The 25,271-nt window shown below is 36.9% G+C and overlaps 2 protein-coding genes and 2 non-coding genes across 10 annotated transcripts in view; 2 read left to right on the forward strand and 2 right to left on the reverse strand.

Annotated features, from left to right (window-relative positions):
• Positions 1–3,015: 3,015 nt before the first annotated feature.
• LOC134799845 (tectonic-like complex member MKS1) lies at positions 3,016–8,982 on the reverse strand. Of its 2 annotated transcripts, XM_063772243.1 has the most exons (7): positions 8,841–8,982; positions 8,211–8,690; positions 7,393–7,582; positions 6,739–6,894; positions 6,181–6,319; positions 5,079–5,314; positions 3,016–3,770 (listed from the first exon to the last, which is right to left on the reverse strand). In XM_063772243.1, exons 1-7 carry the CDS (start codon positions 8,915–8,917, stop codon positions 3,537–3,539), a joined length of 1,512 nt encoding a protein of 503 aa, XP_063628313.1. In that variant the 5' UTR covers positions 8,918–8,982; the 3' UTR covers positions 3,016–3,536. The 2 variants fall into 2 exon arrangements, with proteins under 2 accessions (XP_063628313.1, XP_063628314.1); XM_063772244.1 differs by lacking the exon at positions 6,739–6,894.
• A 523-nt stretch (positions 8,983–9,505) lies between these two features.
• Positions 9,506–25,271, forward strand: part of LOC134799892 (rhomboid-related protein 2) — a 65,171-nt gene continuing 49,405 nt past the window's right edge. For all 6 annotated transcript variants that reach the window (XM_063772320.1, XM_063772321.1, XM_063772322.1 and 3 more), the window contains exon 1: positions 9,506–9,828. In XM_063772320.1, the coding sequence (XP_063628390.1) occupies positions 9,745–9,828 (84 nt within the window). In that variant the 5' untranslated portion in view covers positions 9,506–9,744. The remainder of the gene's footprint in view (positions 9,829–25,271) is intronic.
• LOC134800406 (5S ribosomal RNA) lies at positions 18,286–18,404 on the forward strand. Its single transcript, XR_010145528.1, has one exon. It is a non-coding gene; the product is annotated as a 5S ribosomal RNA (ribosomal RNA).
• On the reverse strand, positions 22,777–22,895 carry LOC134800412 (5S ribosomal RNA). Its single transcript, XR_010145533.1, has one exon. It is a non-coding gene; the product is annotated as a 5S ribosomal RNA (ribosomal RNA).

The following is a 25,271-nucleotide window of genomic DNA, read 5'->3' on the forward strand; positions in this document are numbered from 1 at the left end:
GTTTATACTAAACACAATACACCCATGGAACGCTTTGAAGTTCAAATCTCGTTACGTTACGATGGCGTTTGCACTTTGCACTATGTTCGGTGACTATTTTTTATTGTTAACACACACAATACACTATTTAACAGGTTTTTATCACGTCTGGAGTACCGGATAAAGTATTTTCGAATAACAGCCGTCGTTGACGTCTAGGCAGTGTTGCTATCGTCTTAAAAGCCGTAACAGACTATCGCACGTTCTGGCTTAAAAACAAATTTATGTAATAATTATACCGGTATACATATCCATATGAAACGAAACTTAATGCAAATAATAACCATTATACATACCGGAAAGTCATCAAATAAACAGTAATATTCGTCTTGCTTTTTATTAAAAAAAATACGACCAACCTAACTTGTAAGCATGTTTGCAGTTTCTAAACGCAACGCATAGCTGTCAAATGTCAACCAACAAATTGAGCCTTTAGTATTGTTTGTCGAAATTTTTTCACTTTTAAATGCAAAATACGCGACAATACGAATTTTGCGGATATATGTTGTCGATTCAAAAGTGTTATTTTTTTACGCTCTTTTGTTTGAGCATAATTTAATTTGTTTCTACCGTCAAAGCCGCTCGCGTTTATATATAAAGATAACACCTTAGTTTCATATCAACCTAATCTATTTAATCAAATAAATAGATCTATAAGAATAAAGAAAAGGGGGACGGGGGATCAAAAAGTAGTCGAAAACATCTCGCGTGATTTGTGCACAACCCCTAAATAACGTAAAATTACCGATAGACTCTTTTTTTTAAATTAATTTTTCCTTTAGTTTCTACATATATAGCTGGTCAAGCAGATCTTGTCAGTAGAAAAAGGCGGCAAATTTGAAAAATGTAGGCGGGAAGGGATATCGTCCCATAGAAAATGTGAATTTCGCGCCTTTTTTACTGACAAGATTTGCTTGACCAGCTATATATTTTTATTTAACATGTCAAATATTTTATTAATTTAAGGTATTTACGGCTGTCACTTTCCATAAATAGGCACTTTTAATTTATTACTCTGGTATCACCGTACCAATATTAGTGATGGGACACCATAAAAACCAATATCGGTAAAATCGATATAAACATAATGAATAATATACAGATGGTCATGATGCCTAGCGAACACCAGCCATATCGTACAAACCTCAAGGAGTGATATTCCTAGGCAGATGATGATCTGCCTAGTGACCACCAGCCATATCGTGCTAACTTCAAGGTGTGATATTCCTAAGCAAGTAAGCAGATCATGAAACGCCGGCATGTCATGATCTGACTAGTGACCACCAGCCATACCGTTCAAACCTCAACATTTAGGCATATCGAATAAGTAGGATGTCCTAATTTTAGCAAATGATAACCATTGAAATGGCTTGACAGCCTACTTATAGTACGTGTTTGGGTAGCGTATGATTTTAGTACCTACCTAGTACCTACGCATTCTGCTCCAAATGCCACATAGAATGCAGCACTAGCCGTGGCAAAAAATGCAAAAGGCAGATTATTAAATGGCGGCGTTTCATGATATGCCTAGGAATATCTCGATATGCCCGATTTTACGATCTACCGCCGATATATATACTAATTATCCCCTACTCAATATCCCTTAAATGACATCCTATGGCCGCGTTCCATCTCTGTCATCAGATCTGCATGCTCGATAGTATATTGCATTGCTTTCAGAAGTAAACCAACATGTAAAATATTAACTAATGAACTGATAATAAAAAATCATTCTATATCAGCTTGCAAGATTCGCCCTAAACAAATTGACAAACTATTAGAAATAACATCTAAACAATACAAAAATTCAAAGTTAGTAAAATGCTGGTACAAAGACTTGATATTGTATTATTATTATAATTGATAAAATCAGAAATTAAAATTCATTGTCAATTTTATCGACAATATTATCGGCGCGTCCCTCGCACTATCTAGGTTTACTTAGAACTGACGTCATCTCGTTCACGGACAGGGTTGTCTGTGTTTGTTCTTGTACTTGTGTGAATATAGTTTTTGCTAGTGTTTGATAATTTTGTCGTGTGCGTGTGTAGCGACGCATGCTAAAAATGCATTAGTGTTAACATTATTTGTGTGCGTTACCTCGTCCCCCGCGCCAAAAACGACAGAATTTTTCAGATAGAAATTAGTGCGCGTCTCTACTCCATAGATATTTACTCCGAGGTGCGAGGTGATTAGGTAGGTCATGTGGTCATACTGAACAACTTTTTCTATGGGACCAACCCCGAAATCCCCAAAAAAAAATTTGGCCTTCCCATAGCAAACGTCGACATCCACTCGACCAAAATGTATGAAACGGCCAAAAAATTTTTTGTGATTTCGGAGTTGGTCCCATAGAAAAAGTAATTCAGTATGGCCTACCTAATCACCTCGCACAATATGGCTAACGGTCCAATAATGACCCTGTATCTCTATATTATATTGTTTTTGGGTCACTCTTACATTTGATTTCACATTATAATATAAATTCCATAGTTACGTTGTTTAACCTCATAGACTAGGAATCTCCAAACCGAGTTTAGAGCAATTATTTCATGCAACCGATGCTGCCAAAAATGCGGAGGTGCGCGGGACGAGGTGAACGAAATCCCGTGCCGTGATTGGTCCTTTCAAATACACGGACGTCACACAAAGACACTTTCGACTCGAACATGGAGTAAAATTACCGTATGCGTGGCAGAGGGGGTAGCGCGACTATGCTCAGTCTGGAGGATGTTTTGTCTGTGTTTAACCTTTTCGACGCCGTGTCAAACACAAAAGCTGTCACGCGGACGCCACGTCACCGAAGTGTCAAAACTGAAATTTAACTTTATGCATATGCACGTAGGTCTATGTTGCTCTGTGGTCTGTGACCGATTAATCGGTCTTTGGCGTTGATCCTGCGGTGCGGATATATCGGTCATTGGCGTCCAAAAGGCTAAGCATCATCAGACCCAAAAGTAGTCTCCTGAACACTTAAATCTTTAGTAGCTTCAGCCAACCTAGCCCTCGCTCTTTTATACTGCCTCAACACCGCCTCGGTCCCTCTCAGTAACGCCGACGCGTGGGGAACTTGGCTGGGGGCAGTTTTAAACTGAATAAGTGTTTTTTCAAACCGACGCGTAAGAAACTTGGTTAGGGGCTGTTTTATACCAGGGTAGAGAAGACTGGTATATTCTAAATTGAGAGAATTCAGCAGAATATTCCAAGTAAGTGGTTAGAAATGAAGTTAAGTACCTTACCTCATGAGACCATATAATTTTCTCTATTAATGATTGTAGCTACAATCATTTCTTGATGAAACACAGCAGTATTTTCAAGAAATCTAAAGAAAATTTATTGTATTTTCAAGAAATTTATGTTTTTAGCAGTTCTTGACGATTACTTAGCAATGTAGTTTGGTTGAAATCTCTCTCTTTATGTCTTACAATACACAATTGTTTTTATCTCAGTCTTACATTTCACCTTATAATACATATAGGTACTAATAACTATGTTGTTTAATCATCATCAGACCCAAAAGTAGTCTCCTGAACACTTAAATCTTTAGTAGCTTCTGCTAATCTAGCCCTCGCTCTTTTATACTGCCTCAACACCGCCTCGGCCCCTCTCAATAACGCCGACGCGTGGGAAACTTGGCTGGGGGCAGTTTTGAACCCTGGTAGGGGAGACTGGGTGATGCTGGACCAGCGGACGGAGAGAGTGCCGGTGGTGGTGAATTTGAAGTTGGCGTCCTGAAAAAGGAAAACATTTAACAAATGTAAAAAAAAACACTAAATCTTCTTATTCCTCGCGTTGTCCCGGCATTTTGCCACGGCTCATGGGAGCATGGGGTCCGCTTGGCAACTAATCCCAAGAATTGGCGTAGGCACTAGTTTTTACGAAAGCGACTGCCATCTGACCTTCCAACCCAGAGGGGAACTAGGCCTTATTGGGATTAGTCCGGTTTCCTGACGATGTTTTCCTTCACCGAAAAGCGACTGGTAAACATCAAATGATATTTCGTACATAAGTTCCGAAAAACTCATTGGTACGAGCCGGGGTTTGAACCCGCGACCTCCGGATTGAAAGTCGCACGCTCTTACCGCTAGGCTACCAGCGCTTCAAAAACAAAACACTAAATAGGTACCTGAGCGTCTCTTTTTTTTTGCCAAAATATTTTGACCTTTTTTGCCACTTTTGTGTTATTTCTAGTCAGGATCGCGAGCCCTTTTCATTCTTATAGGAGAAAAAAGTGTCCTAAAATTTCCATACATTTTTCAAACTTTCCTTTTTGTTACCGCCATACAAAGTGTATGGGGACATGGTAACACAGTTGGAAAAAAACTCTGGGACATTTTTTATCCCATTAGGATCGAAAGAGCTCGTGATTCTGAGTAGAAATAACACAAAAGTGGCAAAAAAGGTCACAATAAATAAAAATGGCAAAAAATAAAAGAAACGCTCACCTAATAATAACACCAAGCGCTTGTTTCCACGAAGAAACTTTCATACATACTCATGTCATGTTAAATTCTATGTAAGTTTGTTGCCTAGTTGCAAATAAAGTTAGACAATTTACGGCAAATCTTTTAGATAAAATATAATTTAATACTAGAATCAAACCAAGCTAAGTTGTCAGTGATTTTGATAGCCCATATTTAAGCAGGTAACTGGCCACTTTTCGTAACTGGCCACCCCAAACCAATAATGAATTCTATTACCTATAAAAGGAATTCATTTTTAGTTTAGGGCAGCCAGTTACTAGCGAATTAGCCTACAAAGTAATAGGGTATTTTCCTATTAGTCAAATCAGTTACTTTTTAGAACTGTCAAAACGATTTGCTGATCTGGAATTTATATGAAACATTACATCGTGACATCACGGTCAACTCACCTACTTTTTATATTTCTATCCGATTTATTAAATAGAACTTGTGTTTAAAAATAACTACTATCTGTGTTTTTCTAATAATTATCTGGTGCTTTATTTCATGCATGGTTTAAAATAATTTATTTTAAATACAGTATAATACCCTATTATTCTCTACACCAATCCTTACCTGTAACTGGGGTTTAGCCAGCACCTCCAAATCTCTAATCAAATGGCACCCCCCTACAAAAAACCTCCTACTCTCAGCGGCAACATGGTTTAACTCCTCGGGGCGGGAGCAGGACAGATGCCTGTCATAATGGCCGGGCTGCAGTGTTAGAGGGAGATAGCTGTAGCCCTCGGTGCGTTGGCGGCCCCACCAGTCGGTGGAGATGATTTCGAAGAAGATTTTTAGAGGTGGAGTGTCTGGAATTACAATAATAATAGGTTAGCCGATGAAAGTATAAAATAACCCATATAACATTTAACCTTTTGAAATTTGAACGCCACAGACGGCAATTGACGTCAACGCAAAATCGTGACAACGACGCCAAAGACGGCATTTGACGTCGATCGTTTTTTGATGAAAATCTACTGAAAAACACCCCACTTTTAGGTTGGCATTATTTATTCACAAAACTACATTTTACCCCCGTGGCGTCAGTGGCACAGCAAATGGATACACCGTTTGGCGTTCAAAAGGTTAATATAAATATTTTTTTAAATAAAATAACTCATTTTATCTGAGGCAAATTTGTCGGTCTGAGCTACTAGGCGGGGCAATAGTTATAAGTCGAGGATAAAAAAACGCAGCAGTAGAAATCAGTCAAATTCAACTTTACACCGGTTTGTTATATGAAAAAGAAAACCGGCCAAGTGCGAGTCGGACTCGCGCACGAAGGGTTCCATACCATTACGCAACAACGGCAAACGAAATCACGTTTGTTGTATGGGAGCACTACTTAAATATTTATTTTATTCTGTTTTTAGTATTTGTTGTTATAGCGGCAACAGAAATAAGTCATCTGTGAAAATTTCAACTGTCTATCACGGTTTATGAGACAGACAGACGGACAGTGGAGTCTTAGTACTGGGTTCCGTTTTTACCCTTTGGGTCCGGAACCCTAAAAAACGATCTGTACAGTCAAGTGTAAAAATATGGTTGCATACAACTTACTCAAAAATATGTTCCATAGTTCTGAATTCGCTGATATAAGAACTATGGGAGTAATGGGACATAGTTTTGAGTATGAGTGCACCCATATTTTTTACGCTTAATTGTACAACTTTACCTGTATTCAAAGGCCCATCCAAATTGAGTTCCACCAAATGTCCAAAACTCCAATATTTCTCTTCTCTATCGTTAGTGTTAGACTTCGAAACGTGCGTTCTTCCGTGCAGTGCGTCTGAACATAGCAGCACTTCGGGCACCTGGGAGTGATCTTGCTATTTAAGAAAAATAGGCGCTTTGGAGTAAGTACACACATTATAGTCAGGGCAGTCAAACTATGCTGGGGCTCTTGGGCACATAAGAATTTGGGCCCCTTTAGGAAAGTAGGTAAAGAAAGAATCAAACTAATATTTTTCTACTATGATCTTCTATTTATTATGGGATTTATGGGTAATCAAATATACTGTTACTGTCTGTCCTTCGGAGCCTCCTGGGGCCCTGGGCACGGGCCCCTTGTGCCCTTACGGTACTGATTATATATAGTTCTACCGTTCAACTGAGGCGGATGATAAGAAATTATGGTCCGATACAGACTCGTTCAAGGCTTGGCCGTATGAAGCTGATTCATATTTAAATTTATATGATATTAAGTATCACTTTTGATCCAAAAATATCTCACCTTAATATGGAATTCCACATACAAGTTGTCAAAATCAAAGTCGGCCGCCGAAAGGATCTCCACGGTGACATAGTGGTGTCTCCTGCCGAGTGGGGGCATGACAAACTTCAACAGCTGCTTGTGGCGTTTTTCCCATTTCTTGGTTAGTTTTTTTAACTATAAAAGAAAAAAGTTTTAAATACTATTTAACTTTAGGTAGGTAAGGTAAATCGCCAGTAACTGGCGAGCGTTACTACCTAAATCATCATCATCATCATCATATCAGCCAGAGGACGTGCCAAAGAGTGCCACAATGACCGGTCTTGCGCCACCCGCATCCAGCGAACTCCCGCGACCTTTACCAGGTCGTCAGTCCACCTTGTGGGGGGTCTACCGACGCGTACATACCTAAATGGCCACCCTAAACTAAAAATTAAATTTATTGACCTATAAACAGAATTCATTTTAGTATAAGGTTTCAATAACTGACCAGCCTTCAATAACTAGCCACCTTATACTAAAATGAATTCTATTTATAGGTGAAAAGAATTCATTTTTACTTTAGGGTGGCCAATTACTAACAGTAGCCAGTTACTGGCGAATTACCCTATCTTAGAAAGTTTAAAAACTAACCCCACTATTTTTTACAAACTTTAGTTTTAACAAAAATCTTACCAGCACTAGTAATTCCTCTCCATCCGCCCTTTCAAGCTCCACATCAACAGCATACTCATACCCTGGCTCCAGCTGGTACGGGTTCAAATCCAGGCTGTTCACGTCGGGTGACACGATCAGGTAGTTCTGTGATACATTGTGGTAGAGAGATAGGAGGGTTATCTCTTGTTTTAGAAGCAGTTGAGAGTCTCTGAAATTTTAAAAAGGTTCGCAAGGAAAGTTATGTTATTTGTTTTAGGAAAACTAAAAGTAAAGTAGTCAGTTTAGTATGTAGAAATTCCTATAATAGGAATATTGTCAGTTCATCATCATCATCAGATGCTCCCTCAATGCTGAGGATCGTGACATCATGTCCTAATGTTGCTGACCAAGTGACCAGTCTCTTCCATAGGCTTTTGTCACCCGCCATATGCACGGCTTTCTGCAGATGTAGATTAATGCTCATTAATAATGTCCGGAGGAGCGGTGGCAAATTTGACACAGAGGAAATAGAGTCACCTAACCAGTTTATGATTAAACAAATAACAATTAAATGGTTAATTTTGCATAATAATTCCTATAATTATCTTGCGAGCATTACCTAAGTTTGTGAAATGGTAATATGATTTTTGTTATCAAATACTTATTCACATTTTTTATTAAATTAAAATTACTAGATTAAGGAGAAGCTACTCATTAAATTAGAAAAATATTAGTAGCTGAGAAATAAGGTGTACAGTCAGCAGCAGACGTTGCTAAGCGGGCCAGGTGTTCAAAATGATCTTGACGCAACTTTATTGTCTAATGAGGAGTTAAAACAAATTTTAGTAGGTACTTACTCATTATATTCTGAGTTGTCATACATCACATGCATGGAAGTCCATTTTTCCTCACTGGCAATACTTTCCTCACTTCTAAACAAATGTGCCATAGAGCTTGTATCTTCTCTAAATACTTTTTCACTCAAATTCAGTTTTTCAAGACAAGAATTCAAATTTAGAATATCAGAACTTGGTTTTTTTATTTTATTTACTGGCATTGGTAAATGGTAGTCATGATGAATGTAGGTAAATATTTTGTCAGGTTGGTAATCCGTTTCTTCTAACAAATCATGGTAGGATAATTCATTTTCTGAAATACAGTTGTGTATATCACTGTACCGCTGTATTTCATGCAAACTGAATGCCTTCTCTTGCCATTTGAATTCATGTTCTTCTATTTTATTATTTTCTACTTGCTGGATGGTGTTGTTTGAGTCATTTTTATAAGTCTCGAATTTGGGTAATGTTTTGATACCTTCATGAGGTTTTAGTCTTATCCTGAAAACAGTGATTTGATGTTTTATTTGGTAAAAAATATTCTTAAAACAAAGCTCTGGCCACTAAATAAGTAAAAATATCACTAGCAATAACGAAATCTTTTACAAATTCATTATGTCGCTCAGCAAATACTTAATTACGATATCTTACTTTATAGTAATATTTTCTATGGGTGATTTCAACCAGTACACTCCAGTTACTTTATTACTTCGGTCAAAGGTATTCATTGTGTGTAATTAATGATTAGATTATTATTTTATTTTATTTAACAACTTCAAAACTTTCTTAATAAACCTTCGTGTATCGCACTATGTTATCGCATCGCCGTGTTTTTGACATTGACAAAAATGACAACACAACCGTTTCCATGACAACCAGGGAGCATGTTCGAATACACGCTTTAAAGAAATATGAAAATAATATCTAGCAAGTAGCTGGCCAAGCAGATCTTGTCAGTAGGAAAAGGCGGCAAATTCGAAAAAAGTAGGCGCGAAGGGATATCGACTCATAGAAAATTTGAATTTCGCGCCTTTTTCTACTGACAAGATCTGCTTGACCAGCTTATAGAAATCTTATTTAAAAAATATTAGGTAATATAAAATAAAAAAGTAAATAGCAGTATAAATTAAAAACTCCATAACATAACATCTAAGTTTAGAATCATTTTGATCTTAAAACAATTTTTGGTACCACATGTTCATTCACTCATTCATCCGTTCTCATTAGCAATACCTAATCTGTCAGTCACATCACTAAAACTAAAACCCGATGCCGTTAGCTCAACTCAGTCTGTGGTCAGTTGCTAACAATGCTAACGGTGTTGTAGCGTTGATGGTTTTATTTTGTGCTCTTCGTGAAATACGGTTTCAATAAAAACTTATCATAAATATCGAACTTTTCACATAACATTATCTTATCACGCGTCCTCGAAGATTAATCGATGATGCATAATACTAGCTGCGCCCAAATTCCGACAGTGTTGTGATGTGCTACTTTGCGAATATTCTATAAGTTGTTTTGGTTGTTAGTCACGCGTGATTTTTAGTGAAAGAAAATGCCTGGGCAAGGAGAAACTACCGTTTCGGTGCCGCTGACGCCGACGAGATCCGATTTGTACTGGCGGAGAATATTTAACAAAGTAAGTTTACTTGCTCTTTTTTCATAAAACTTGAGTTTCTGTTTTCAATTGAGACGTAAACTATGGGAAGTGTAACACCACTAATATGTGAGAAAAATATCAAAAAGCAAAGGTTGGAAGGTATAATTTTACTGGAAACAAGTATACTCATTAGCATACCTACTTTATTTCTATGTAGGTAGGTATATGTCTCGCACATTCAATTGTTTTTTTACGGTCGCGATATTCTCGTTTGCATTTGCTGCCACGACGATTATAACATTTATAACTTGGGCAAAATATTTAGATATAATTAATTATATTTATAGAGATACTTTCCACTTTTATGTATCTTGACATAACTGTAAAGTTACAAACCTTAAACAGGCCAGAATTTATGGGCTTATAAACCGACATATCAAGGGTCTAAGGGCCACTTGCACCATTCACTAACCCGGGGTTGACCGGTTAAACCTGGAGTTACCATGGTTACCAGTACAATTTGACACGGTTAACGGTTTAACCAGTTAGCTCCAGGTTAGTGGGTTGGTGCAAGTGGCACTAAGAAAATGAAATGACAAGCTTATAGCATGGTCATTTTTACCTTCCAATACCTATTGTGCCATATAATTATAACATGGTGATTTTTACCTTCCAGTACGGTCCAATACCTTAATACCTATTGTGACAGAGTGTCCAGAGTGACAGAGATTTGTACTCAATTGCCTAAATCAAATAAAACCTGGACTACCTTTAAGTTCCTTCCATGTATGAATTAGCATATTTAAATTACAAATATAGTGAAATCTGCTATATTTGTACCTGACTGTACAATAAGTAGCTTATCAGTATCACTACCCTCACCAAATGGTCATGTTTTATTTCAGTCCTCGCTTTTGTAATGTAGATATGCATTGTTTTATTTTAGCTCAATACTATTGGCTGGTGGCCAACACTCTTGCTCTGTATAATCGCAATATTTCAAATAGTTCACCCATTGGGTACTACTTAGGGCATACTGAAAATTCCTGGAACTGGCCACTTAGAAAAAATAAGTTGTCATAAGAAACTTTCAGTATGGCCCATGTATATCTGAATATTATGGCATAGATCATAGATTAAAAGTATTAAAACTAAAGTCCTGTCAGAAATACTAAATATATTTATACTCTTACAATAAAATTTATTTAATTTGAACCTTTAGTATAATTTTATATTTTTTTAAACTATTTGGGGCAGGTAAAATATCTAAGTACTATGTTCAAATCATTAGAGTCAGACCAAGGTAACTCTGCAGCGATCTTGACCGCACAAACTTCTATGAAATTGTGACATTTAAAATAACTCTTGCACTGTCTGTGCTAACAAAATTGCTGCAGAGTTATCTTGGTCTGACTCTACCAGGGGCCCGTTTCTCAAAAACTTGAAAATTATAATACGAGTGGAAGTCCCTTTCTAAGAAAAGCTGTCAAAAAGTGACATCCGCTTGTAATTACAAGTTACAAGCTTTTGAGAAACAGGCCCCTGAATGAGTGAGTAGATTTTTTTTCAGTAGTTTCATAGCAGGATAAAATGATTATTAAGAATAAGAATAATATTTATTTGAAATAACCTTGTTGACAATATATATATATATCCTGTGGCCCCACACTAGACTATGCCTGTGACGTGGCAGCCGAGTTTTCAATTTTCCTGTTAGTTACATTTTAGGGTTTAAAAGAATCCCAGAATGCTGAACTATTACCTTCTAGTGTCAATAATTGCCATAATCAAGTTATTATGTAATTAACGCCATAAATATAAGCACGCAATTTATTGTCCATCACCCTAAGAAGTTGTATAAGTGACTGGAATTTAATTGCTATAATGTTGCTTCGCCTTTGAGCTAAAGAACATGTAAAATAAATTAAGTTTATAAATGTCAATGTCAATTTCACAGAAATAAAGTCCCATATAGGTACTCGTTTGTATAGTAAAACCTCAACAATTCGAAACTCTGCGTTAAAACGAAATATTTGTGCTATACTAGCTCCTGTACGCGACTTCTACGTTAAATGATGATGATGATTGATCAAAACTACCCTATGTTATTCCCCGGGCCTCAAACTATCTCCATACCTACTATGTTTCATCTAATACCTACGGTTCAGCAGTTTAAGCATTAAGATTTAAGTTAACAGACAGATGTAGGGTTTATGCTTAAAAGTGAATATTCCCCCAAACTCGATATTGTAACCCCACTAAGCCGAAGTAAACAAATAATTCTGTTTATGATCCAAGGCTCGGAACCGGTTTTTTCTTCATACAAAAAATACCGTCATTATTACGTTCTTTTTCGTTCTTTGTTTTATTATTTCATTTTTGATGGGTTCATCTAATAATACGAAGTTGTTACATAATTCAGTCCTACGGAAAGAGCATAAAATAATTAAAAATATTGGGTTATTTTGGGATTTATAAAAAAAACCGGATCCGAGCCCTGTTACGATAATCCAGAAAAAAAATACCTCTCTCTCTGTATCTTTAGGTATTTAAATAAAAGTAAACAAATAATTTGTACGTTTTCGGGTAGTCATAACATTTATTGGTTAACCAACCAAATACAAAACCGCCTGGATCTGTCACTGAACGACCTGACTTTAACCTACATTATTTGATCATGTAATGTTTTCATCTACCCTCAACTGGCTTAAGGAGCCATTTGAGGGTAGATTTTGTTTACTTTTATTTAAACATCCATGGTCTAATAAAACATGGTCTTCCATTCCCAGAGTGACACGCGATTACGTCACAATAACATTGCCACTTTATTTCAACATAACATGTTACATGGGTACATTATACCTATGGTTAATAAGTTAAAATATTTCTTTATAATTTTATAATTTTCATTTATATGTATTTTAGCTTAAATTTTACAATAACACGTCATTTTTAATTACTCGTTAGCAATATCTTCCGATTCACGAAAGAAATTTCAGACTTTCGGGTAATTCTGTTTATACTACTGGCAACACAGGATAGCGCTGTGGACATTTGACAATTCGGATCTAGATAACTTCATGCCCTGACCGTCATCCTTGTCGAACGCGTGTTAATTGTTATTTCCTTCTCGCTCAGTGTCAGCAGTCGCAGTGTTTTCCAAACTTTTCACGTCGTAAGCTTGGTCATTAATGTGTAACTGTGAATTAGTTTTTTAAACGTTTGTCTTGTATAGATAAATAAAGTTTAATTTAATACATTAGATTTGTTTTATTTTACTATGTTTCTACATGAATAACTTAAAATGAATGCCGTTAAAATAATTTTCACCGTTGGTTAAAATTCTCCCACATTTCAAAGTTTGAGAACCTGTAAACAGCATGATGACGTAGGCGCGTGTCAGTTAGGTCATACGCGAATCTCGGAATGGAGTACCAGGCGGAGTATATTATTATACCATGTAAACATCTAAAGATACAGCCTATAGATATAAGTTCTATAACAATGCCTACATATCTATTCCCAATATTAATTTCATGGCCCACATGATAAATGATAATGACACATACAATCACGATTACGAATAATTAGATTTTCAACCATGAACTCTAGTTCAAGTAGGTACAGTTAAAGCAATAAAAAATAATTAATTTGATTTTCCTGGACACCCATGTGATATGAATCAGCAGCGCGTAATTTGACTTCAGTGACTCATTTCTTTCAATTCAGTACGGCGAAATAGTTATTTGTTTAACAAGGGAGCAAAATGTTTGATTAGCCCTCACCCTCGTGTTAACACTTTCAGTACCAAGCGCCCCATTTCCAATACAAAATGAACCTGACTAGCAGGTTCTTGACACTGAAAGTGATAATATTGACACTTGTGCAAACTAACTTGCATCATATCATATTACTTTGCACTGAAGACACTTTGGGGAATAAAATGCAATTTTGCCTACTGATTTCAAAGACTACTTAGGTATATAACAGGTAGTTACCTAAACGCAGGGTTTAAAAGCTTGTTGCTAGGGCTGTTAAGCCTACTAGAATAAATTATATTTTGTCTTGATTTGACTTTTAATTATTTACAGTTAGTTAAGTTTTCTAAATAAATTTCAACACGGGTCGGTCGCCAGGTCGCCACGCGGCCATGACCGTGAAACCTGTGTTGAAAAGTAGAAATTGAAGAAAAAAAAACCCTTTACAGTACATATGGCCCTATTTTCCCGCACTAGTGCGTAAAATAGCACTTTTCGTGCGAATGTCAAAAGTTTAAAGGGCCATATGTACTGTAAAACGTTGTACGATACACGTGCGAAAAGGTATAAGGAATTTCCTCTTTTCCGCACTTGTATCGTAAATAACTATTTCGCGATTGACCCGTGGCATAAAATTATTTAGCACCTAGCTGTCTATGTTCGGAACGCCAAAGTTTTAATTATTACCACCAACTTATTTTTATGATTTTTTTGAAGATGCCTAAATTGAGAAAAAAATTAAAATAATTGGCGCCCATCTTACTATAATCCGATGTTAAAAATATATACATAAATACATACTAGTTATGTTCAGAAACAAAATCTTAGATCTACCAACTTATAAATAGTTTACTTACTCGTAAGCAAAATTGTTAGCTAATATGCAAGGAAGAGGAAAAACGCTTGAAACTGCAAGTAGGCCAGAATGAACCTAATGGGCCATTACAAATAGCGGTTTTAGAGCAAAACAGGAAATACACCTGATTCGATATTTCCTAATATTTCTACGTTTAGGCAAAGATATATGTAACTCCGTATAAGATAAATAAAGTCTAAGAAAAAAACGTGCCTCGGAAATCAAGAAAAAGTCATTCTCGAATAGATGGCGCCAAACCTTTGGCATATTCTCGGCTAGATGGCGTTAACGACACCGTTTGATATTTAACAATTTTAACACATATCAGTGAAAGAACATGGGTTAGTATGGAACAATAAAAATTAAAAATCATTTTTCCGTATACATATTTTGATTAATTTATACATTTTCAATTTTATTTTAAGTTTTAATCGTGTGTCGATAGATGGCAGTAAATGTACCGTGACTACAAAATTTACTATGGCAATAGCCCTCTATACTATCTATTCTCTTTGGTTTAGGTAATACCTACTAAGATGTTAAGAGTTTACATCAATATTATTCATATTCATATTCATTTAATCCATTGTTCTCATGCTCATCAGTACAATAGGTCTTACATTTTAGTCTTCGTAGGTGCATGACACCCTGCTAGGGTATACAATACAGGACATGTTACTTAATAACTAAACTTAATATTTAACTAAATAAAATTTACAATTACAGTAATTATAATAGCAAAGTAAATGATTTAAACTTTAAAGTAATTATCATGCAATACTAGGTTTAAACTAAATTCAAACACTAGATTACCTACTTGATGTCAATTAATTTTATACAAAAAAGAAAATGTAAATGTATATGTTATTAATAAATTGATTGATTGAAAGAAAAAATAATAATAATGTTTTATGTCATGTCATCTTCTAAAAATTCGTCTATGGTATAATAACATTTCTCGATAAGCATCTTCCTTAATTTATTTTTAAATAACTTAATGTCGCTTAATTGTTTAACAGTCTCGGGGATTTTATTCATTATGTGGACACATCGATAGAAGGGACCATTTTTAACTATGGCAAGCTTGCTAGGCGGTAAGATGATTTGATTTTTTCGTCTACTCTCAGGTTTGAATACTTCCGTTCCGTAAAATAAATAATAAATACATAGTTTAGGTTGGCTGAAAATCATTTGAGTTCATGTATTTTTCCTCAAAATCAAATTAGCTATCATGCAATACATCAATGGGATAAAACATAAATTAACTAATTGATTCTTGTAATTTTTTATGAATCAGGGGGTAAGAATAGGCATCCTCTTACAACTTCGATTTCGTTCAGTTTATTTAATAATAAATAATTAAAATTTTGTTAAATGATTATAATAAGTATCTATTTCAGGTAGGCACTTGTGTCAATAAAACAACCCATAGAAGATCAATGAAAACACAAGTGTATCCTATTGTAGGTCAAATGAGACTACTTTTAAACACTTGCCTTATTACCTATGTCATATATCTCAATTACTAAATGGCAAAGACTGGATGGATCCAGTCTAGTCTAAAACTACGTCATCCCACGCATTTGCACTTGGCGCCGAACGAAATAGTGGCCATGAACCGTTAAAGAGGATAACTATTGTAAGTGTTGTAACTAAGTATCTCGTCTATTTATAGATCAACCCTTTCAACGTCAATGACGTCTAGGGGTGTTGTGAGATGTCGTAACGACCATATTGCGTGATTTGCGTGGCGGGGGAATGGGGTTGGCCGGTCGAAGTATTTAGCAGATGGCGCCAGCATAGCTTGCCCTATCAATCCCTAGAATTGTGTCAAATTCTTGTTCTTTTAATAGTATTTTATGCCTTGGATTAAGCTAAATCTCATAGAACAAAACTAGAGAAAGGGGCAAGTTACTCGTATGATGGCGCCATCTATGCAAACCTTTGACAGTTGCCAACCCCATTTAAAGCTACAATCATTCACGGTGTGACAAATACGATATAGATATAGATACTGCTATTAAGAATAATGAATTTCCAATATTTCCATGGCATTTCTGACGTAAAGGGGTATTCTTATTGGTAACATAACGCGTTACCGCTAGGTAATACCGGTAGCCAACCTAACCTTACACCTTAACCACAATCGGTTTCGCTTTAATGCGTAATTCGAGAAGCACGCAGAATCAGATAAATAAGATTTTCTACCTAGGAAGACTTACACGGTAACGGAGACATACATACGAAATTAAGCATTTTTCTCAAGCTGAAACGGCGACTGAAAATGACTGAAACGAGTACGCTCGAGCTTCGCGCTGGGTCGATCAGTAATACACTCAAGAATAATATATGAACAGTGATTTTTTTGTATTTTGAATATCCGGAGGTCGCAGGTTTAAACCCTGGCTTGTACAAATGAGTTTTTCGGAACTTATGTACGAAATATCATTTTATATTTACCAGTCGCTTTTCGGCGAAGGAAAACATCGTGAGTATTCGTGAGGAAACAGAAGTAACCCCAATAAGATCTAGTTTACCCTCTGGGTTGGAAGGTCAGATGGAAGTCGCTTTCGTAAAAACTAGTGCATAGTACTGCCTACGTCAATTGGAATTCGTTTTCAAGCGGACCCCAGGCTCCCATGATCCATGGCAAAATGCCGGGATAACTCCGTCTTCCTCGGAAGAAGAAGAGTTATTTTTTGTTGAAAACTTCTAAGTAAAATACCCGTCATATAACATACTTATCATATAAGTTACATCAAACATTATTAGTCATCCCTGTTACGCGAAGTGATCAAAATACACATTCCACACAGGAAGTCTTTAGCTCCAAATACAATCGAAAAAGGAATGAAACATGACCTATCAACGGATCCTAGGAAGGCTTGAAATCAAGGCTGGAGCGTCGTGACTCAACGGGATAGAGTTAGTCATCGCCAATTTAGGCGTTGATAGCCACTGATATGATATCGTGTGATATGTTTACTGTGTATCTATAGGTACATATGGAACTCTGAGATTAGCACTAGCAGTAATATGGCGACACTCCCTCTTTGTTGATATAACAATACATTAGGCAAAACAATATTTTGTCTCAAGTTTCTGCTACTCACCTTAGCAGCGAAGACTCTAATATGTAGGTTCACGAAAGGTATTAAACACTACGTACTACATCTATAAATAAATACCTATATCTATAATTAAAAAATGTTAATTCTATGATAATTCAAAACCGTGCAACCAATATAAATAATACTCTTACTGAATACGTGCAAGTCGTGCAACCAAGTAATTACCAGTAGGTATACAACATGAGCAAAATTAGATTTCGCTCACTGTTTTTGCGCAGCAAGGTACACTTTAGCTGCTAAGATTTATTACGCACCAAGGAAATAGATATTTCCCCATTAAAACTTATTAAACAGCACGTATACATTCTTACAATTAAACGTCACAAACACAATAAATCAAACAAAACCACAGTAAAATATTTCGATATTTTGGTTCAGGCATGCCATTACGTGTTTCCTTTAAGGTTTGTAAACTGTTGCCGCTAAATACTGATTGGAATTTCACAAACACACTTGCTCGGATTTAGCTCATGGATTGTAATGGAATTGAAGTAAAGGCTGGTACACACCGTATGCAACAAGGCTCCACCTTCCTGCGAAGGCACGGACGTGTACTTTTTTTGGCACCGACTTGGCAAAATGACAGTGTGGTGCTGCCAGCGTAAACGTTAAATTCTTATAAAATGAATTTTTAATTTTTCTCGTTACAAAGTTATGTGTATCCGTCTTTAGATAGCTCAAAGTTAATGTCATACCATGTGACAATGACGTCATATTTCTGATACGGAAGTCAAAATTCGAACACACTATCGCCAACGTCCATACCACGTTGAATACACCGGTTCTCGTCCGATCACCGAAGTTAAGCAACGTCGGGCGAGGTCAGTACTTGGATGGGTGACCGCCTGGGAACACCTCGTGTCGTTGGCTTTTTGCTTCTTTTTTTGGCATAGACTTGGCAAGTGACAGAGTGTGGTACTGCTAGCATTCTCGACGTATTTATCTTCAAAATATTCTCCTTTAGCTTTCATACACAAAATCAACAATATTATGCCGGAGTAATAATCTTTGTCAACGTGTTTATTATAATTTTATAATAGTATGTATTTTAATAGTATTCTTCTTTAGACATAAAATTACATTTTAAACGGTGTAAGGCTGCCTTTCCATTGAGGCTGGGATGAGGACATGTGCTGGCATAATAGGGTGTTATACTGCTGGTTATACTGTATTTAAAATAATTTTACACCATGCATGAAATAAAGCACCAGATAATTATTAGAAGAACACAGATAGGAGTTATTTTTAAACACAAGTTCTATTTAATAAATCGGATAGAAATATAAAAAGTAGGTGAGATGACCGTGACGTCACGATGTAATGTTTCATATAAATTCCATATTAGCAAATCGTTTTGACAGTTCTAAAAAAGTACCAGATTTGACTAATAGGAAAATACCCTATTGGACAGCATTGGTTGTTATCCAGCGGAGCGTAGAAGAGATGTGGATTACAACATTTACAACCAATGCTATTCGTTGATTCCCGCAAGTCTCGTCTGATCTCCGCCTCAGTGGAAAGGTAGCCTAACTGGAGTAGGAGTGGTTAAAAAGGAGTGGTGGTACACCTATGTATAAGTTCACCATACGGTCGACGTCAAAGATATATTTACATTTTTCGCCTTATTACAAAGGAGTATGGTGCAAAAGTGTAAACATATCTTTGACGTCGACTGTACAGACGCCATCAGTAACATCGCAGCGGCACCCTAGCGCTTTGACATTAGAGGCGTGTTCAGATATTTGTGAGCACCTTGGCCGCTCCGATATATCTGATGGCGACTGTACACGCTCTTTGTTGTGTATGGAATTATTAGTCTTGTTTTGTATTGTCGGTATTTCGACGATATACAAATTCAATGACACGATTAAAAGTAAAAACGGCTTATTATTTGTCATCTCCGGAGTTCGATAACACCTAGCCAAGCACACGTCAATTTAAGTGATCATGACGTCAAATTCATAGCGGCACCTCTGCTGGTGCTGACCGACGTCATATTATGATTACCTCCAGCCATATATGTATTTTTTTTAAAACGTTTCCAAAGGAGTTTCATATAAGTAACATAACTTTCATAACTAGCTAGCAGGCTGAAAAAAGATGTATTAACAATGATCTTTGGGGCTATTCATAAATTACGTCATTTCAAAGTAGGGGGGGGGGGGGGGGTCTGGACATCGGATGACGGTAGCATAACGTAGGAGGAAATGGGGTCATTTGAAGCATGATTTTTGGATGATTATAGGGGGGGGGGGGGGTCAAAAATCGTCAAAAATCGATGACGTAATTTATGGACAGCCCCTTTAGCACTTTCTCGTGAGTCAAACTATATTCATACCAATTCGCATTAAAAGTTTCTGATTTATTAACAAAATAAGATCAAAATCTGGAAAATGTCCACAGCTAGAGCCCCTGACCCTAGGGCATGCAATATTGGATGGTGGATGGTGGGTGCTTTCGCATATAGCTACATATAATATTAGTATGTAAGAATAAGAATAATATTTATTTGAAAAGAACCTTAACCTTATGTATAATAGTAATATTCCGACTGCTAATCGTAGATGTACCACGTATGTATAGAGCCTTTGTGACGTCAGATTATAACTGTATCTCCGTCCGCCAACGTCATATTATTGATTACATTATTACATTGTGGTATGACGATGATAAAAAGCCTTAGTTGTGGACAATTATTATATTTCAGTTGTCCCATTCAAGAATGTTTTGCTTAATGAACAGTGACTAATTTAAGTTTAACGTCAAAGGATTAGGAATAAGGAAATGTTAAGATTGAATTACAATAATATTTGTGTCAATTTGCAATGTACAATTTCCCCCAGTAAATGTAATATTTACAACTATTTATTGTAACTTTGTGTACATAGAATAGGTATTTACTTCACAAAATGTTATATATAAGTACCTATATGATCAAGTAATTAAAATAAGTCCGGCCTAATTTACACCAATATTGAGATCCGGAAATAGGATTGTCAGTCTTCCAGGCGGAATGTATGGGCATTATAATGGCAGCACACGCAATCGTCTCAAGGGAAGTAATGGACTACCCCATCCGCATACTCTCTGATAGTCGATCAGTACTACAAGCTCTACAAAGTTATACTCTCACTTCAGGGCTAATTTACGAATGTCACAAAGCTCTGTCAGAGGTATGTACCACCAATGGCGTAACTCTGCAGTGGATCAAAGGACACAGCAACTCACGAGGTAACGATGCAGCCGACATCCTGGCGAGAGGTGGCTCGGAACTGAAGGTGGCAGGACCTGAGCCAATCCTACCCCTGCCATATGCCTGGCTCCGGAACACGCTGCGACACAACACCAAGGTAAAACACCAACAATACTGGTCTAACCTAGGCACCTGCAGGCAGGCAAAGGAAGCCCTCCCGACACTCAATCCCAATCTGTCGCGGAGACTTCGACAGCTGAAGAGACCACAGCTCCGGCTTATAGCCGGGGCAATAACTGGACACGCCTCATTTAACAAGCACCTACTAACCCTACGTGTTACAGATAGCCCCCTCTGCAGAGCGTGCATGGAGGCAGAGGAGACAGCCGCCCACGTCATTCTCGAATGCCCAGGGGTGGCAAAATACCGGGCACAACACCTCGGCTCACCGGGGTCTCTCCCAGAAGTCGTCAGCAACGTCAAGGGTCTGCTAGGCTTCTTGGTAGAGTTGGGTTGGCAGGAATAGTGCCGCCAACCCAATACGCAAAATAGGCGCGATATTATGACGTCGAGTTGCGGAAACCAAGCCCGCGAAAACCTATAACCTATAACCTAGGATTGTCAGTCTTTCAGAGTCGGCGTGGTCGCGTTCATTACATTTGATTCCCACCAGCTTGCCTATGTGTTCTGTATACGGCGGTTCTATGCCTATCGGTTTAATGCCATCCATCTATACAGCGTTTCAGCTTTCACATCATTTCGGCTTTCAGTTCGAGGTCTCCAGATCTCCAGAACAGTACTCACCGGTCCCATGAACAGCTCAATGCTTATAGTTCGTTTTTTAGCATTAGACAAAGACTACGCGAGCATGACGTGTCTTTTAATTGAAAAACGCTTTTTATATATCAGTAACTATTACTTATGAAAGCAAAAGAATGTAAATAATCGTATATGATTCATAATTGTTACGTATTCGCCGTAACTTATTTTTCAAAAGTGTTTTTCAATAAAAAGACACGTCAAGATTGTTAGCCTTTTTTCTAATACTAAAAAAAGAACTATAGAAAATATGTATAGGTTTCTTAGCACATATCGCTGTACCCATCATAACCGTGCTAAAAGTCGTTTCCCGCTTGACTGCCCTGGATAATACTCAACTCAACCCACTTATCGAACTGTATACGAAAAATATACGCGATTTTTGCAATCGCATTTGAGTCATAAAATTCCGTAACGATTGGTATACTTTACAAATATTTACCAACTTCCTTGTGTAGCTTATGACCTAATCTAGGTGTGAAGATGCTTAAGATATCAAGATAACAATAGCACATATTGTCTAGTAGTAATCATAAATATACAATAGATTAGAGATACGCGTTCCTTTGTTATGCCTGTATAGTATAAATGGTATTGTATGAATGGTGTTATGCATGAGACACTTTATGGCAAATAAGATAATTGTGCAGTCGACGTCAAAGATATGTTTACACTTTTGCATCTTACTCCTTTGTAATAAGGCGAAAAATGTAAACTTTTTGACGTCGACTGTATGGTGAACTTATATAGGTGTACCGTACCACCACTTCTGTTTAACCACTCCTACTCCAGTTAGGCTACCTTTCCACTGAGACGGAGATCAGACGAGACTTGGGAATCAACGAATAGCATTGGTTTTAAATGTTGTAATCCACATCTCTTCTACGCTCCGCTGGATAACAACCAATGCTGTCCAATGATGCCAGCACATGTCCTCTCATCTCAGCCTCAATGGATAGGCAGCCGTACACCATATAAAATAACATTTTGTCTAAAAAAGAATACTATTGAAATAATTAGACCTCAAAGTTGGCTACGTACTTGTACAGGGCAGCCCAAAAACACGTTGACAAAGATTTTTACTGCGACATATTGTTGATTTTGTGTATGAAAGCTAAAGGAGAACATTTTGAAAATTAATACGTTGAGAAATATGGATTCGTTTGACGTTTATGCTGGCAGTACCACACTCTGTCACTTGCCAAGTCTGTGCCAAAAAAAGAAACAAAAAGCCAACGACACGAGGTGTTCCCAGGCGGTCACCCATCCAAGTACTGACCTCGCCCGACGTTGCTTAACTTCGGTGATCGGACGAGAACCGGTGTATTCAACGTGGTATGGACGTTGGCGATATTGTGTTCGAATTTTGACTTCCGTATCAAAAATACCCCGTCATTGTCACATGTAACAATTATGAATCTAATACTTGCTAATACGATCATTTATATTCTTCTGTTTTCATAAGTAAAAGCATGCCCTCCCATCCCGAAGGCGTTATAATTATTCTCAAATCGATATCATAGATGGCGCTAAATGTCACAATCAGCCATTATGAAATTTTTATACTACATATTAAGATGGATTAAGAGATATTTAAAGTTTCATAAGTTAAAATCATTATAAATGAAATACAAACATTAATAACAACACGAATTCAATGCAATAATTTACAAAATTTGAAACCACAATTATATTGCGACTGGCTACGTTATGAGCAACAGCGCAGGACAATTATGTCGAGCTGTCGAAGTAATATTGAATAATGTCACTAGATGGAGCCACCACGATTCTAGTAAGACCTACGATTCTAGTACCTAATCATTCCAAAACGAAACGAGTGTGGGTTTCTTTTCCTACGTTTTGATTTTCGTTTTAAGACATGATGTGAAGTTTGATTTAGATTAGAATAATTACATTTGAGTTATAAATTTCGGAATTTAAGTACTTAGTATAAAATGTAAAAAAAACTGGGCAAGTGCGAGTCGGACTCGCGCACGAAGGGTTCCGTACCATAATGCAAAAAAAAACAAAAAAAAAAGCAATAAAAAAAACGGTCACCCATCCAAATACTGACCACTCCCGACGTTGCTTAACTTTGGTCAAAAATCACGTTTGTTGTATGGGAGCCCCATTTAAATCTTTATTTTATTCTGTTTTTAGTATTTGTTGTTATAGCGGCAACAGAAATACATCATCTGTGAAAATTTCAACTGTCTAGCTATCACGGTTCGTGAGATACAGCCTGGTGACAGACGGACGGACGGACGGACGGACGGACAGCGAAGTCTTAGTAATAGGGTCCCGTTTTACCCTTTGGGTACGGAACCCTAAAAATGGATCGGTGAATAAACATACCTAATTTAAATGAGTACCTACTTATTTTAAAGTAGGCCTGCCTGACGTTAAAATACAAATTAATAAACTCACATCACAGGGCGATGTCTTTCAAAACACATGAATGCTTTGTTTTTAAACATAATGCAAGTTTTTATTTCGCTTGGTGTCCAAGTCAAACGCGCATTTTACTCCTTTATTGACCGAAGCGTTTGCTAAGGTCTCCGTTTTAACTCGGGCCAAATTTCGTATGTTCGGACGTTCTCCTCGGTTCAATTCTCAACTGATTCTTATCAAATTTTGTGACCAAAATCTAGAATAAAATAGTTCTTTTTCGATTCGATTATTGATTTTTTTTTCAAAATGGCGGAAACAAATAGTCGTATCAAGATAATAAGAGTTTTTTTTTTCTTTTTGAGAGATATTTACAGTGTTTGGCAAAAATGTAAAAATTAGTAACGCGTGTAGGTGGTATTTAGATAAGTAGGTATGTAGTACTCGAGAATAAGTAGCCAAATTTCGTAACTTTAGCTAAGTGCTATATTGGCGCAGTTGGCAAACAATTGCTTTGATGCATAGAGGTACCTAGTTCGATCCCCAGTAAAGTGTGTGAACTTTTTGTAATTTTTTACACTTACATTTTATATTATTTTATTTTTATTTATTTTTTAAATCTTTATTGCAGAAATAAAGTACAAATGGCGGACTTAATGCCTAAAACATTCTCAACCGTAAATTTTGTATTGTTGATTGATCAAGCGAGTGCAAAGCATACAATATTTTATTTAACTTTTTGTTAATTTAGTTTTTCCAAATTATATGCTCGCGAGGTCTACAGAGGGCCTACCGGAAACCACGTTGCTCACAGCGCCACTAGTTTATTAATTTCCTTAGGTTGTAAACAACGATCGGCTTTAACCGCGAAAATCGAAGTTTGTAAGACTTCGAGAGTTAGACCAAGCTAAATTGACAGGGATTTTGATAGCACAGACTGTGCAAGAGTTTTTTTTAATTCTTAATTTAATAGAAGTTTGACGTTTAAATAACACTAATAAAATAGCTTGGTAGGACTGATGCCACTCTAATTACGATGAGTAAAATAGAAAGATGCCTATGCAATATTCGGTGTTCGCGGGTCGCGGGGCCTGCCTACCGCTGGGCCCGCTGGTATTCAGACGAACTTTTTTGACGGACGGACTCCGACAATTACTTACTGCACTCATGACTACGACGCGACGGGGAGTACGGGCCGATTTATTAATTTTGAGCACATTTATGGCGCATGATTTTGTTACTCGATAGTCTGTTGAAAATGATATATCTTAGATAGATCACCATTTAACAAATCTACCAAGTCAAATCCCACAGTACAGCAATAAGACCTCAGTATT

This window comes from Cydia splendana, chromosome 19 (assembly GCF_910591565.1).
Source record: "Cydia splendana chromosome 19, ilCydSple1.2, whole genome shotgun sequence".
NCBI lineage: Eukaryota > Metazoa > Arthropoda > Insecta > Lepidoptera > Tortricidae > Cydia > Cydia splendana.

Coding starts and splice junctions, on each gene's coding strand:
- LOC134799845 (XM_063772243.1), bottom strand. CDS start 8,917: ATGAATACCTTTGACCGAAGTAATAAAGTAACTGGAGTGTACTGGTTG. Junction 8,691..8,840: donor ATAGAAAATATTACTATAAA/GTAAGATATCGT, acceptor CACTGTTTTCAG/GATAAGACTAAAACCTCATG. Junction 6,895..7,392: donor GAGAGGAATTACTAGTGCTG/GTAAGATTTTTG, acceptor TTTCTTTTATAG/TTAAAAAAACTAACCAAGAA.